Here is a 16,812-nt window from a genome sequence, read left to right on the forward strand (position 1 = left end):
TGGACATGTGAGGCATGCATGGCACAGGCATCAATATATATATATATATATATATATATATATATATATATATATATATATGTATATATATTATATGCCTCTGATTCAAAACCCAAACAAAACTACAGATGATGGCTTAATCTATATATTTTGCACAGACCCACATATTATCCAACTCACTGACATGACAGCACTGTCATTACCCAGGACTAATATTTGACTAATATTATTTATAAATCAGTGACTTTCTGATGGAGTTTGGCACAAAGCAGTGAGCAAGAACCCATTTTTGTATGGAAAGACCAAAGGTCAGAACTTATTGGCGCTGAACACTATGGGTCAAAACAGTTGCTCTTATCATCAAATCCCATCAGAAATATCCCTCTTCAGGTATGTCACCAAGTTAAATTAGTGTTTGTCCACGCAAAAGTTTAAACTAAAGTCTCAGTGTGGCTGAAAACCTTTTTTGTGATAAATATTTGATCGTGTAATACAAATAATTTATGTAATGTTAATTTAATTATGCGCTTTAAAGTTTAAAATAATCTAAACTATGCCACCTGCTGACATAAACTGGTGAGCCACCTGTATTGTACCTGCACTAGTAAGGTATAAAATGTAGAAATATTAAGAGTAAATTTAGACTTTAATTATTCAGAAAACAATATATACCAGCTGGGTTGTTCTGCTGCTTTCATGACAAAATATCACTTATGAAAATACAGATTTTTCAAGTTATTAGTTCAAAGCTGTAGCCTATGATTGGGACATGTGGCCACATGCTGTCTACACTGTAACACTTCTTACTGGTGCGAGTGGCGGCACTTGACGTGAGTCATATGTGAAGCAGCGGTAGGCCGCTTATTTGTTTTCTACTTAAGCCTTTGGTGAAGGCTTCTTTTATGCCCAGTGTCGACACTCTCACCTGACACCAATTACCCTGCTGACTGTAGAATCTTTCCGAATGCTGTTAGCAGTATTTTCTATGAACTTTTCTGCCCTCAACCTTCCAACTTTTTTATGAGTGTGTTGCTGGCTTCAAAGTCTAGATTAGTTGAATCTTTCTGAATACAGTAAGTTGTTGAACGAACACACTGAAAAACATGAAATGTTTTGGGGGTTTTTTTGTTGTTGTTTTCAGATTTTACTCCTAAATTTAAAAAAGGCCACGTGAAGATAGAAAAATGTCGGACCAACCTCATCTGGTACAATTTTCTTTACAATCTTTCTGTTCATCTCACGATGAAATTCACTTTTTCAACCTTACAATGAAACAAGAGAAGAAAGAGATGCCACTAATCAGCTTTGTTGCAGTCCTACCGATCTGACCAATATCTGCGAGAAGATGTTAGAGATACGGTGCAACATGTGTCCATATCCAACCCTGAAATCACACAAATCATTTTACGACAGGTCAATATTTTACTTTATTTGTGTCCCATGTGCTACAAAAAAACTCAGCACAACAAAAGTTATTTACATTAAAGGCTCAGCCTTGCTTTGCAATGAAACAACAAACTATATTTAAAAAAAAAACATATTTTACAGCTGTGTATTTACACACATTTGAACAAAACAAAAGTTTTGTTTCAGTAGTCAACCTCTCAACGCAGAGTCCTCTCTTCCAAACTGCACGTCACAGTACACAAGCGCCTGTGTTGAATCGTGCAATTACAGTAAAACCTCAGCAGTGCACTTTTACAGCAGTAAATTCATCAAGTCGGGGTTTTCTCTTCACAGTGTTGCCCACTGTGTTGAAATGTCTCTGAATTAAGACAATTAAAACAATTTTAGTACAAAAATTCTTCTGACACAAACACACACTCACTCAAGTGCACTCAGATGATGGTTTGCATTGGCCTCCAGTTAATCATTAGTAGTTCATTGTAATTATCCTTTCTCTCTGTGTGTTCCTATAAGTTACATTTTTAAACGTAGACGTTGAGCTTCTGAACAGCGGGTTGGTCCCCTGGACAAAAAAACACAAATGGAAGAAAATCATTTAAACATTTTCACAAATAAACGAGAGCCCAGATATTCAGTGTGGTTGTTACAATTAACAATCTCCATGAAACTATCAAACTAAAGGTGGGTTAGTCCTGTTGGTCAAATCTGATGCCTCCAGTTTACCTGAGCAGTATTTTCATCATCTCAGCCCTTTTAACACAAATTGTGAACAAAAAAAAAAGTCAAAATGCTCCAGTGAATATTTTTCAGATAAAAAAAATATACAACAACTATAATCACAACGATTACGTCAAGCGGCTTTAATCGATCATTTCAACCCCAGATAAATTGAAAAGAAAATGAGTATGTTCACGTCTCCAATTAGTAGTAAAGTCCCAATCCATGAATTGGGAGATGGCAACGTATCTATAGGCTGTTTTTTGTGTGTGTAGGATGATATCCACATGAGATAATAATAGCTATGATGGATGAATTGTAAAACATACAAGCTCTATGTGTATTTTCAGGACCACCGTGTGAGATTATATAGTTCATACATGTGTTTCTGTTGAGGAAAAATATGCTATGTTCATTCTCACAACTTGAGCACCCTCATAAAATATTTGTGTTTGCACCCGGGTGTTGTGTTTCTGTCAATGCTAATCAGAGGCAGAGCCATTAAATACCCATGGCTTCTGCAGAGGCATTTGATGCAGGACTGAATGCTGCTTAAATACTTTCCGTTGCACTAAAAGGAAGATCTTACTGGGTGTTGGTGTGGTTTTTGACCTGTGTAAAATGGAATTAAATCTGCTCAAGTAAATATGCCTCAGTTAATAAACAAATGATTGAATATCCATATATTTTTCTATATGTTGTTGTTGCGACGGCAACAATGTCTTCATTTGGTGTGAGGGGAAGTCTGCAGTGCCAGCTTTGAGAGCACCTGATCATTACTTGCCTTTTGACCTCTTATTTTCCTTTCTGATCTATATGTTTTATTATTTTTCTCCTGTTCCAACATTTCTTTTACAAACTTATTTGATGTCTATCATATCATATGGCGTTATTACTGTTAAATGTATGTCAGCCTGTTGTTATAAGTAATATTTCTTATAAGATCAATGTTTTGTTGCTTTTTGGTGTTCCACTTGGATTTTTCCCCCTTTTTTCTTGAAAATAAGAAACCAAAGACTATTGGCAACCTTTTTTTTTTTTTCATATTAAGGTCTTACCGTCTGCCATTTTGCCTTTGCCCTCTCTGCTTCAAACCTGGCCACCTCTTTCCGGTCGTGGACTGATACCAGCACCTTCCACACAGCCATCAAGATCAGGCCGATACACACCACAGAGAGGGAGACCCCCAAAATAATCATGGGGATGTTGGGGGGCTCTGGGCATCCTGAGAAAGGAACAGAGGATGTCACAAGTCTTGTCCCAGCCTTATAAAATGTTTGGTTTTATCTGCTTCTTGTGTTGAAAAGCTTACCATACATGTGGAGATTGTAGGCAGTCGCCCACGTCTCATCTTTTACCAAACTAAAAGACACCCAGCACTCATTTTCCATCATTAGCGTGCACACCTTTGAAAGGCTCTTGTCATAATCTGAAAAGCAATGAGAACATACACATTCATAGGAAGGAGTGAAGCTATTTTAAATATATCATCTTCCCTTTTGTAATTGCACTTGAATGTAAAAGGATATACTCTCTTCTGTTGTGCTGTCAGTGTGATTTCCATATCAAAGTCTACAATCTGTTGTGTGCCCATGTGTGTGGACCACACAAAGTCTGAAAATCCTCCCTGATAATCAGATATACTTCTCAGCTTGCACAAGTACAGCGGTTTTAAAATGAACTGTTCTATGGAAGGAAGACCAGGTCCTCTGGCTATTCACATGCACCACAATAGCTCTGCCTGTACAACAAGGTAAATAATATGTTCCCCATTGTCCCGCGCTACCCGAAAAGACATGGATGGTGTTGTGTTAGAGAGGAGGGCGCAGACTTCAGAGAGACACTCGAGTCGATCAAGGTCGGCATTCCTCCAAATCGCTGACCCATGCTGAAACTTAGCATGTTGATACAGATATCACAAACTGAGCTGAGAACAAATTCTAGTGATAACAAGCATTTACTACAAATTTTAGTTCGTAAATGCATTTGAGTTAGTTACCGTATTTTTCGGGCTATAAATATCAATATCAATATCAATGATTGACTGCTAACTGGTCTATTCTCATACATAAAGCGCACCGGGTTATAAGGCGCATTAAATTAAACAAAACTCAGACAAGTCAAACTTTATTCAACTCACTTGTTGTACTGATAGCGTTGAGTTTAAAATGCGCTTCGTAAGCATATCTTTTAACAGGAGCCATTTTTGGGGCAGCGGGTATAGAAAATGAATGAATGAATGCACACATCTTAATGTTGAAGCACAGATCGTATTACTCCACGAGGCTTGTGACTACGGTGGCCGTAATGCTCAAACCATCAAGCAGTGCAGCTTCACAGCTTACCAAGGCCGTGCTAAAACATTTTGACAGATTTATGAGCGCCATCTACCACATAAAATCGGTTCTAGGTCAGAAAGCACAACCAGAATTAATACATACATTAGGCGCACCGCATTTTAAGGCGCACTGACGATTTTTGAGAAAATTAAAGGATTTTAAGTGCACCTTATGGTCCGAAAAATACGGTAGTGACATAAAGGTTTCTTCTCATACAAAACTTTAATTTCTAACATTCACTTTATTAAAAACACATAGCCTAAACCCATTTTTCTCTAGGCTGATTTTCAAAGTACATGTCAAGCTTTTTTAATGACTCCTCTCCACTTATCTGAGCTGACATTAGTGACTAATGAAAGTCGACTTGCATAGACTTGAAACCAGCTTCATGTCTTCTTTGGCAATTGCTCAGAGTGATGTTGTGTTGTTTGCCATCATTCTTAAGTCATCATGTCATGGTGACAGTTGCAACCAAAGACCGTTTATTAAAAGTTTCCTTGTCAGTCTCTTCCAAGAGAAATCTGATATTCAAGTTTGGATGCCAAGGCACAGTTAAGATATTGTATCAGCATGGATGACAAACAGTTGGGTCATCCTGTGCACACTCCCCAAGCCTAAACCTCCACTCCAAAGAAATATTTTAGTAATGAGTATGGCTGTGTTTTTGGTTCTGTGAAGTATCTTTAAAGTTTTAAGATTATATACAAACAAGGCTTTGGTCTTTACTATATGGTGACATTGGGAGATGCAGTGTATGTAGGTGTATGGGTGTGAATGAATGAGAGAAAGAGATGAAGTGGAACATGCAACAAAAGTTCCACAGCTGTAACAGAACAGGGAACATCACGATTTTATTATATGACATCATAGCTTTGATAGCTGATAGTGAAGAAGCACTGATGCTCCTCAAGAGCCAGAACAGCCAGAGTAGAGAGTCCTAGAGGGTGGTCAAGGCTCCCACATCTGCTGGTGCACAAGGCTGGTGTGATGTAAATATACTCTCACCAGTTCGCAAGAGTCCACTGAGTGTCTCTGTAGTTGATCATGTGCAGCCCAAATAACCATGCAGACTGTGTGTGCCAAATACGCATATGCATAAATCTCATCAGATAATGAAAATTTAAAAAAAAAACTTTCCAATATACTGTAGACTGATTATATGCCCATGATACGGCCCAAACAGGTCGTATGAACATGACCCACCATTCACCCAGCCTTACCTGCTGTTCTGTTGATGGATATTTTGGCAATGCTACACTTTTGATCACACAACCCAGAATCATTCGTCTCCTGAAGATGGCACTCTACACAGGTCCTGTTGTTAAAACACAAAAAAACAAAAGGTCAGATTCATCTAAGAGATAATAGAGTAACCCCTGGTAGCCAAAGTTTAATGGGGCTGTAATCACTGACACGGGGCCCAAAGAGTCCCACTGTTGGTCACTTATCAGCGTTTTCCCAAGGCTTGACTCACTCGCTATCACCACTCTCACCTGTAACACTGGTATCAAATGGCACCAGCCCTGACAGCTGCTTTACAATGGAGACAGGTAATCTTTTAGTACTTTGTTGGTGACATTAGTTTCTTTTGATGTTACTTAGAAGGTGTAGACACATGTGAACAAGGGGACCAGAACCTGATATCCCTGAACTTAAAGGAACAGACAGATCATGTGGCATAAGGAAAACCGTCTTATATCTCTTAGGCAAGGCAATAGCAATCATAACATCCATCCATTTTATATACCCACTTAATCCAATTCAGGGTCTGGAGCCTATGGAGCTGCCTCTGGGTGAAAGGCAGGGTCAAACATAATAGGAAAGCTAAAAAAAATTCAGATGAGAGAGAGATGGCATTTAAGTGATTCCTCACCTTGCAGTGCTACAGGTATCTCCACATGTTGGGCACTTCTCACACTTGTCCCCAGATGCTCCAGGAACAGAGCAGACACACTGGCCACATTTGCATTTCCCCCTGCCACTGCAGAGCCCGCCGTCCTCCGACATGCACATCTCACTGCTGGTGCTGCAGTTGCAATACTCCCCTGTCCAGCCGTCATCGCAGTGACACTCCCCACAGTCACATACTCCATGACCTACAAACATAAAATCCTTTAAGAAACATGCCCATGACAAAACAAAGTGAATAAGTCGCCTCATTCAAATGGAATTACTCACCTCCACAGAGCTCCCCACGGAAGCGAACACAGGAGTAATTGTCACACTCGCAGTTTGGTCCATAGATGCGGCCAAAATTGGATGCATGACACACACACTGCCCACAATAACAGTGACCCTGACCGTTACATATCTCAGAGTCATTGGTCGCGAGGCAGTTACTCAACAAAGCGCTCTCCTCATTGCATTCGCACTGAGCTCCCAGAAACCCCGGCTGACACTCGCACACGCCACACTGGAAAGTTCCCCGACCCTCAGTGCACTGGCTACTGTTTCCTGGAAGAGGCTGCTTGCAGTCACACGAGCAAAGAGACTCCAGTTCCACCTCCAAGACGTCCTGTAAGCCCACCGGTTTGAGGGAGAAGTGCCGGACTCCTGACAGGCATCCCGGAAGGCCCACGGATACATTAAATATTACCTGCAGAGTAAAAAAGAGGTTCCATGAAACTACGTACAAAACTAATACTGATCCCAGTAAGAATTTCCATAGGGCCTTAATGCTGTAAAGCTTCACCGTTGTGGAAAGTGAGTAAGTCTGCCACTGATGTAATGACTGATATGTTCCCTCTTTTAGAAGAACATGAGCTCTGTGCAATGTTTTAAAACAATCCCACATGAAATATCCAGAAACCATGAATACTAAAAATCTAATGTGTAGGAATATACATTTGAGTAGTTCTCCAGCCAATTCTATTCACTATACGCTCCTAGTTTAACTAAAATTTGCAAAAATCGATGTTGTGTCCTGATGTTTAGGTGACTTTCTCAGCTACCTGAAAAAGTCAAGCTTTGGTTTTAATGAAAAAAAACTCTCTGCAAAGTAATTGGTTTAGTTCACATTTTGTTGGCAGTAAGAAAAATATGCAGTTTCCAGTTTTTCGATTTTAACTCACCTAAACAATCTAGTTACACCAAGTACAAACATTGGGACGCAGAACTGATAAATGGCCACTTAATTTCTTTTTCAGTTTAACAATATCCTGATGAAAACTCTAGAAGTTGAAAGACAGTGGTTTATCCCAGTTGTAACAAAGGATTTCCACAGATCCCTCTGTGCACCGTCAGCTTCTCAAAGCTCTATAGTCTGTTTGATCACAAGAAGAAGAGCATCTTCATTTAGTTTTTTCTATCATTTAAAAGAAAATAACTAAATTTTCCGGCACCCAAAGGTACCCAAATGTCTTCCTTTGCATGTAAAAATTGAAAATTTATTCAATTTATATTTAAAGAGGAATAATGACATATTAATAATAGTTTTAAGATAAATAAGATACTAGTAACTACAATGAACGCCTTTGCCAGTCTGTCATTTGAATGTCGCCATCACGTTATAATTCTTTCTTGTTAGACTGGATTTCTGGATTAATTTGTCATAATTGGCTTATGAATTCCTGAATTTTGGCTTGATCATCAAATTTTAGTCAGTTATTTTTTTAATCCAAGTGGACATTCGGACAATTTCTTCCAAGTTACCTACAAGGTACCACCCCAGCGGCAAACAACACATCAGCAGTTACAGCTGCCGCTGGTACAGAGGACTGAAGAACACTGAAATCCTGCTATCTGACAAGTTAGAACAGGAAAAAAGTCTGGCTTATCAATTATCATTTACTGAATATCTTTCTAACATATAGCTGATTAGTAAACTAATTGCAGCTCTAGATAAAATAAAGAGTTTACACAGCTTTATATGGTGATGTCTGCTGATCTCACACAGGACAGTAATACCATTTCACTTCTTAAAAACTATTGATTACACATGCTGAGGCTCAGAAGAAGAAAAGAACTTGCAGGATTGACTAAAGTAACTGTTATCTGAGGTCCAACTGATTCCCAACTCTGTTGCCCGAGCACTGATGAAGATCAGAAGGGGAACACATATTACACCCATTTACCTTTTAGTATTAGCTGAGCCTTTTTTCTCATTCTGATTTCAGAATAAATGCCTTTAATGTCTGAATCAGGGACTTTGCCATCAACCATCTGGCGAGGCAGCTTTTAGTGTTTATGTTTTAAAGCTTTAAGTAGCTTTCCTATAAGATCTAAATCCTGGAAGCATGTTGTTTTTATTGTTTTTGACTTTTTATATTCTTTTCAATCATAAATTTCACCAATTCAGATTTTAACTTTACAATTCTGCTGTTTTTGTCCTCTAAGATGTCTTATCCTGTCTTATCTGTCTCATTAGTTTATGAGTCACCTATACAGTACTTTGAACTGTACTGGCCTGTATAAAAGTCACACTACAAACACAAGAACGGAGCAAAGTGAAGCAGAAGCTTCAGAGGACTGACCGTCTCTCCCGGTGTGATGTTGAAGCAACGTTTTAGATCAGGAAACACAGTCCCATTTGGACAAACGGTTGTGAAGGACATCTGCAAATCCTCTGTGTCTCCAAGCGCCTCAAGCTCAATCTCTGAACGCAGCTCCTGGAAAACAGTTTGTATGGAAAAGCAATAGATAGTGAATACAAAGTTTGCTCTCTAAAACAGACAGATTTATAAACTGTGGTGTAATGACTTTAGTTATCATGAAATGGGATTTCCAGAGCAGCAAGTGTAATTATCCTTTCACCCTACAGTGAACTGTGATGTGTTCACAGTATGGCACCTCCAGCCTCATTCTGTGTGTTTTTGTGAGTCATCATTCCAGGTGTGTTTGGTTATACAAAGCACCTAAGAAAAGAATGACAGCAAACCACAGCCAAAGAAATGACTGTGTTTGAATGACAAATGAACTCTGCGTCAGACTGTCTGGGTGCTAACAGTGGGTTCATTTCCTGTAGGTTAGCAATTGTACTATGTCTATATCACTCAGCAACAACAACCTCAACAAAGGTTGATCCAAAATTCAAAGTAATGCTAAGTATCTGTTTACTTTTGTAGAATATTCTGCTGTTTGTACTGCGTTTCCTGTAAGCACCACATCTACAATTAGTATGATAACAGGGACTCCTCTATTGGTGCAGTTAACCTGGGTGTAAACGACGTAACTGGCGATGTAATTAGAGGACTGTGCACCAACACCAGTCATCACCGCCAGGGGAGATTTAAAATAACGACACCGCATACATAAGAGAGAGGAGGAGTGAAGAAGAAAGAGCAAGTCAGAGTCAGAGGAGATCAAACAGCCAGGACAAGCAGTGACTTGCTTTCAAACATGCTGGAGCAAAACTGGGTCTGCAACCTATTGTCTGTCATAAAAAAATGATGATGTACAGAAGGTTAACTCGTGTGCTCTTTTTAATGTATGCGGGGCTCAAGTTCAACAAAGTTTGACAAATAACCTGATCATAATAGCACAGCTACAGCTTTTAGGGCTTTCACGATGGCAGGTGTTTTCTGGCTTATTTCATATCACTGCACATCCACATCACCAAGGCTGTTTATTTACTTTGTATGCTGTGATGATCAGTTCCAGGATGTTCCTAGAATCTGACGCCAGAACACCAACCGTGGCGCCAGGTATGAGGTTTGCATAGTTCTAGGAAGAAAAACAAAAACAGATAAACAGTAATCTCATTGTTACAAAAGTGGTTAGCCTCGCTCCTAGTCCCAAAGGCAAAAAAAATGCTAAAGGCAAAGGCAGAAAACCGGGCTTGTTCTAACAGGTTGAATGAGAATGCAACTCAGTATATAAACACGTTACCCTCAGTAATTGTAACACTGAAGCAAACACTTGCATTTTTCTAGTATGAAACTACTGTGCTGGAGAGAATTGATAACTTTCCAGGAAGTGATTTTACCTTATAGTTGTTTATCTGATTTTCTGTCACAGCAAATATCAGCAGGATGTTGTTCTCTACCACTTTATCAATGAGCTGACCAAGCGTTGGATACTCCTGAAAAAAAAAGCGAAATCTTTAATATTGACTCTGACTGTAAGACCGACGATCAATGGATTTAAATGAAGAAAGTGAAACAATATGAATTTTACAAACAGAATATTAATCATAAAAACACCACCCGTATTATGAGAGAGAACCCCTGCTCAGATAGCTGCCTGAATTGGCCCAACTGACTTTCTCAGACAGCAACTCACCACAAGTGAGCCTGCTCTTGCCCGGTAATGGTAGCCAGACTTGGGTACGGTTTGAGTTTGAGACAGCTTGGGCAGAAAATTTAAACCTTTAGCTATATTTGGACCAACTTTCCAATTTTCTGCAAGATAAAGATCTGGTTTAGTTTTGACTTGCACTGGGGCAACCTTTGTGACAAAAACTACCAAGCTGATTTTCGTGAAATTTAATGGAGAGTTAAAGAGCTGGCAAAAGACAAAGCTATTCAATTTTGGTGCAGATAGGGATAATCTTTTATGAAAACCGCTTCAAACAGCATTGGTTTAGGGAAAGGATGCAGTCGCTGAGCTCTGATGAGGTGGATTTGAACCTTTATTGTGTGGATCCCTTTTGACTACCAGGACGAAGGTTTACCTGCTTTGTGGACATGGAGTATTCATTGTTGGCATCCAGGTGACACTGCCCATCATTGGGAATCACAATGCCGGCCATCTTACTATCCATCCCAACATGTGAGTCAGCATCACTGACAAACACCAGCAGACGCATTGAGTCATTCCTCCAGCCAATCTTGTCCTGTTATTAAAACATAACTGCACTGACTTATCAACTAAGAACACTTGTGAGATAAAATTCCAAACTAATATTTCCCTTTTAGATTTTTAGACATTTTACATGGAAAATCTTACCCCACAAACTGCTGCTTGCATGACAGCATCAAAGCCACACTCCAACTCATCCAGGTTTGCAGATACAAGTTGTTTAGCGATTATCTCGTTGAACCTGTCGGTTCTGCTTGTCAGAGACAAGACATGTTTATAGCCAAATGTTGGCTGGCAAGTTGTGCCCACATCACTGGAGCAAAGAAAAAAAGCAGATGAAAATGAACTACGCAACGTGAAATACAACATGATATTGTTCAAAGTTCCAACAGAAGATGGAAAGCAGAAGATGTTGTTGAGCCTTCTGCTTTTGTTTGAACATTAACTGTATACCTGCAGGGGTTGATCAGCTCTTCCTCTGTGATTTTGATGAAGGGAAGGACAGGCTTCTCCACAAAAGAGCCAAATCCCATTCGAAATTTACTGGTGAGGTTGGCCATCTCTTCAGATAGAGTGGAGCCCAAGGTTTTGATTCGCTCCAGATCATCGACCATGGATGCTGACAGGTCCATCAAATAGTAGACGTCCACAGGATAATCTTCTGTGTGTTGAACTTTAACCTGGAAAGTCACCTCACTGCCTGTGCAATAACAAAGTCAAGCCCTTATTTCTGTCTGAAAAATGAAGAACCACCTCTGGAGACAAGTCATCAATTGAAAATACTTTGGACTTCATACCAGGTCGCAGCTTGAGGGCCATTTTTTGTGGGGAAATCTGAGTGCTGTCTGGGTTGCTTGTCTTCTTCCCAAGTGGGCGATTCTCGAGGATTTGGCCTTTGGAAATTGGGAATTCAACGTGGCCCCTCGCACATCCTTTTTCTAGCAAGCTATCCAGTGTGTCACATCTTTCTGAGACTGCAAACCAGTCTGTGAAATTCTGAGGAAAAGCCACACATTGTACTGTTTACAGAGTGAGGACTGAGGTTGTATTATCGCATACTGTAATACATCAACACACAATCGTATATTTGCTCATCTGTGCCAAACAAATGACATTATTTTACAGTTTCAATCAATGCATGGAGTCAAGGCTGTTTACCTCCTGTGTGCACCAGGCACAGTGAGGACTGAGCTGCAGACACTCATCACAGGTCACAGCACTGCCAGCTGAACATGATCCTGCAGCACAGTCACAGTGAACTTGTTAACACCAACCACAGTTTCCTTACTATTTTAAGACTCCCTGGGGAGAGGATCTAAATTGTAAAGTGTGATAAGTTTCTGGACCTTGAAGAATGTTACTTTTTGTTTGCCCATGAAAAGCGTGACAACCTTTAGTATTTCAAACCGAACAAAACTCCCGCTTACCCTCCACGGTGTTGATCCAGTACCGGAGAATCAGGCTCAGCAGTATAAGCCCCATTGGTCCGTGAGGTTACTGGTTGAGAAGAAACAGAAGAAGAATGTTGCAAGTTCTCTCATGGGCTATTTACAAGAGCTAATCATATCTAGACTCATTCTTCCTCAACAGGAAAGTAGAGCGCTGCCGTCCCGCTGCACCTGGATAGAGGAGGAGGTGAGGTGCCGCTCTTACCTGCGCTGCCTTTTAAGTCCACTTCCGTCCAGGTGAGAAAGCGAGGCGGGCGCGAGTTGAAATCATTCAGTTTTTACTTTTTCTTTCTTTAATCATTCACTGTGTCAATACAATACAAATTTAAGTAACCTTAAAAATAAGCAAAAAATATATATAGGCCAACAGCCTGTAGTAATAAGGTGGGTACATTTAAGAGGGAATGTTGTACTTTTTACTTCATTACCATTATCTAACAGCTAAAGTAACTTTCCTGTTCAAGATTTCACATTTATAATACAACTTACACTGTGCCTTAGCTTTCCCCCCTTACTTACAGCGATGTTGGTGTTTGAAACAACATAATAATTATGATTACTTGTATGTTTTAGAGATGTGTGACCTCCTAAATAGTCCACAAAAGAGCCATTAACCTCAAAATAAGAATGAAAATCATCTAATATTTTATCAAAAAGCAAAAGAGCACAGAAAAACTCAAACAAATGTGCTTAGTTTTATCTCACTCAAAAATGTTTGAAACTGAGCTCTAAATGTATGCATCTGCCTCCATAGATCAAGTGATAGAAAGTTACAGCCAGACATACTATATTCATGATAAAAGTCTTTGTGTTTATTAGTTTATTTCTCCCCCATAATCATGAAGTTTTTTTTATTGGATTAAGTTGTGTCATAGCTGACCTACATAAGGCAACCTATGTGTCTAGCTTTAATAGGTGCTCCAGATTTACTTACATACTGTACTTATAGGAGTTTTCTGTACCAACATTACTGTTTATACTCTCTTTCCATGACTCTGTCAATGTTCAAATCTTTAGGTAAGCTGCACTATAATATAATTGTTTAATCATTGAACTTCCTGAAGAATGCTAATAAAATATAAACAAGCCACACCATGAGCAAATGCAGCAGCCTCAAAACTCTTTTACGTAGACACCTTAACAAAAAATATGTTAATATTTAACTCAGGAGCATGAATCATAGTAACCTAATCATAGAAGAATTTTTCAGTTTGACTATTAACTCAAGACAAAAACAACTTTGCAGGTCTATTGGAAGATATGAATATGGCTGTAAGTGTGTTCATGTGTGAGTAAAATTCAAGGGTCAGAGGGTGTGGAGCTGCGTAGGTGTTGGACCATTGACAGCTGCAGTGCAAATATTACTGCTTGTCCCAACTCAGAGGAATCTCACAATTTAGCACCACGCCCCTCTGAATCTGGGCAAGTCCCATCTGTCACCCCCAACCAAACCCCCTTCTCCACTCCTCTTATACCAATCCCTCTCAGCTCCTCCCTGCTCAGCTCTTGGTATTCTCACCCATCTCTTGATGTGTGCATGTGTGTAGCTGCCACTTCATTCATGCCTCCTTCAGTTTATCTCTTATATGCTCCCTTTTCTTCTGAATTTCTGATTTCTCATAAAAAACCCTAATATGATGCAATCATGCAGCATTTTTTTTGCAACAACTCATTCATTAAATGGGTTGGATGCCTTCGATGTAATAAAGGTGGCCTATTTGCACCTTGCTGTCTAACATTTCAACCTGACTTCCCTTCACTAAACTTAATACCTATTGGGTTTCCAATGAGTTATGGGGAATTGGCTGTTTTCTCTCATAAACCTGAAAATACTATTTTGAGCTAAGCATGTTGTGAATTTTCAAGAGAAACAAGCTCATTAAAGTTAAATCAAAATTCATACATAATTCTGTTAGGTCTCTCTCAGCACTATACACATTTACAATGCCTAAAAATGAAGGTGTGCAGTAACCCGCCTATGAGGAGACTCACCTTCAGGGCCGTCCTCTGATAACATGCTGTCCTCTCTCGGTCTTTCCTCCTTGTCATCAAGTGAAAAATGGAAAGAATTGGAGAAACATCAGGCCAGCACATTTAGTCCTATTGTGTCCCTGCTCTCCTCAGAGTAACAGTAAACCTATTGTAACGGCGCCCTTTATGAAGCATGGCGCTGGGGTGACCCTGCTGCCCATGCTCCTTGGTGTGCTTTTGTGTGTTTGTGTGTGCGCGTCTGAAAGTGGGTGATTGGGTGTGCATGTATGCATGCGAGGGTCATGTGTGGGTGTCTGTACAAGCTCAAGCTTGCCCATATGTGTGTGTAGAAGGAGGCTGTGGCAATAATGAGTGACAGTAACAACTGCTGACTGTGGGACCTCCAGAGGAGCCAACTCCCTTATTAAGAGACCTGACTGATGTGTCAGTGTTGCACTCTAGAGGCTGCACCCCTACACTCCTTAACTCAAAAGTAAGGACTTTGTGATAAGTTTGGACTGTGCGTGTGTGTGCTCATGTTTGTTCAAGTTCCATTACTTCCTGCTGCAAAGAGGAGTTGGAGCTGAGGGAGAGAGTGCCAGCTATGGAGTACAGCCTCCTTCATACAGCGGTATGGCAGGAATGCAGGTGTACACATACATGCACAAAATAATAAAATACAGGCCCACTTTATAAAAGAATGGAGGATCACAGTATTTCCCCATGTGGCTGTTACATGAGCGTCAACATGCAGCTCTCTTTTTGAGACTCTCAGTTAAGATATAAACAAGAATCTACCTGTTGAGTTGAAAATTTTAGAACTGCATATAAACACGCTCATACTGTTGAAGTTCAGCATGTGTGATGATAACTGGGATGAACAAATGTGTTTAGAAATTGCAAACATTTTCAAAGCAGCCCTGGAATCAAGGCAGAAGCATATTGGAAACATAATTCACCATAGAACACTTGTATAGATGTTTTGTTATAAGCCAAGAACATCAGCCTCAGTGTGGCGGTGCAGGAAAAAAGGCACCAATGCCTGTTGGATTCATCCAGTTCGGCCTAAAACGGGAAACCAAGTTGCATGCGTGCAGAGCTCATGCTAGAATGGCTAAAAGCCTCAGCACAGAGTAACAACAGGTGAAGGGAAAACCAAAAGTGAATTTAGAATGTATTCAGTTGGAGAAACAAATCTGCTTTTACCACCTTTGTGAATATTCATAGAAAATTATTTCTGCAGTTGATAACTTTCCAGCTTGTCCAAAGAATTATCATAATTGCAGATGAATCACTCATTTCATGGACTGTGATGACAGACGTTTATTGTAAGTGCAGAACACAGAAAATAGTGCACAGAAAAGACAATAGCTGTGGTTTTCTGTCGTTTCTTTTTTGGCTGTGCATTGACTGAGTGACTGAGCCTGAGGAACTGTTTTTGATATCAAAATAACAGGAAGTTTGAGTGAGAAGTGACAACAAATACTGCTTTTATGCTTTGTGTAATAACAGTCATTTGACCTTTACTGTGCTTCTGATGAAGTTGTTGAACTACACTTGTAAAGCCAAGAATTTCAGAGTAACAATCGAGCATGTATGTTACAAGTCTCACTATTTATTTCTAAGTTAGCGTTTAGCTCTCAAACTAAAAAATATTTGTATGAAAATAATCCATCGCTGATAGTGTTATATTCTGGGGTATATTTATGGACCCATAATATTATTCTGCTGTAGGCTTTCTGTAACAGTTCGTAAGCATTTGATCAGAAAAAGCTGCTGTTGTACCTCTCAATCAAACTTATATTAAAACAAATTCCTAGTATTCGTACTCTACATAATAAAATGAAACTCACTGTAAGGCCCTGACTTACCATTTGAAGAAACTCTTACAACAAAAGCTTTAAAATTCAGAGATATACTGACATTGGCTTAGCAAAATGTTTCAGTGACGTGGACAAGAATCATGGAGGTTTGTAAGAACCAAACATGATTCCACATCCCGGAAATGTATCTATAGGTTTATTGAACATCAATAAAGGTATTTAAAGTTTTAAATCTTTATTAGGTCATGTGGAGATCAGAACAGATTTTTTTGATATTGACCAAGGAATTTTTCTGAATCGCTTGTTTAAGCAGACAAATGCAAATCAGACTGTAAAAAGCACTCCATTAATTAACTTAAACATTTTTTA

The 16,812-nt window shown here is 39.5% G+C and overlaps 1 protein-coding gene across 2 annotated transcripts; it reads right to left on the minus strand.

Annotated features, from left to right (window-relative positions):
- Positions 1-1,670: 1,670 nt before the first annotated feature.
- itgb6 (integrin, beta 6) lies at positions 1,671-14,825 on the minus strand. 2 transcript variants are annotated; one of them, XM_072380830.1, is made up of 16 exons: positions 14,642-14,825; positions 12,629-12,698; positions 12,360-12,439; positions 11,999-12,197; positions 11,655-11,901; positions 11,349-11,514; positions 11,074-11,235; positions 10,387-10,482; positions 10,035-10,124; positions 8,936-9,070; positions 6,642-7,059; positions 6,337-6,559; positions 5,684-5,778; positions 3,437-3,553; positions 3,183-3,349; positions 1,671-1,969 (listed from the first exon to the last, which is right to left on the minus strand). In XM_072380830.1, the coding sequence occupies exons 2-16, from the start codon at positions 12,681-12,683 to the stop codon at positions 1,874-1,876; spliced, it is 2,346 nt and encodes a 781-aa protein (XP_072236931.1). In that variant the 5' UTR covers positions 12,684-12,698; positions 14,642-14,825; the 3' UTR covers positions 1,671-1,873. The 2 variants fall into 2 exon arrangements, with proteins under 2 accessions (XP_072236931.1, XP_072236930.1); XM_072380829.1 differs by lacking the exon at positions 14,642-14,825 and having other exon boundaries at positions 12,629-12,848.
- Between the last annotated feature and the right edge of the window lie 1,987 nt (positions 14,826-16,812).

The sequence above is a fragment of the Leuresthes tenuis genome, unplaced genomic scaffold (assembly GCF_036924035.1).
Source record: "Leuresthes tenuis unplaced genomic scaffold, fLeuTen1.0.hap1 SCAF_2, whole genome shotgun sequence".
Taxonomy (NCBI): domain Eukaryota; kingdom Metazoa; phylum Chordata; class Actinopteri; order Atheriniformes; family Atherinopsidae; genus Leuresthes; species Leuresthes tenuis.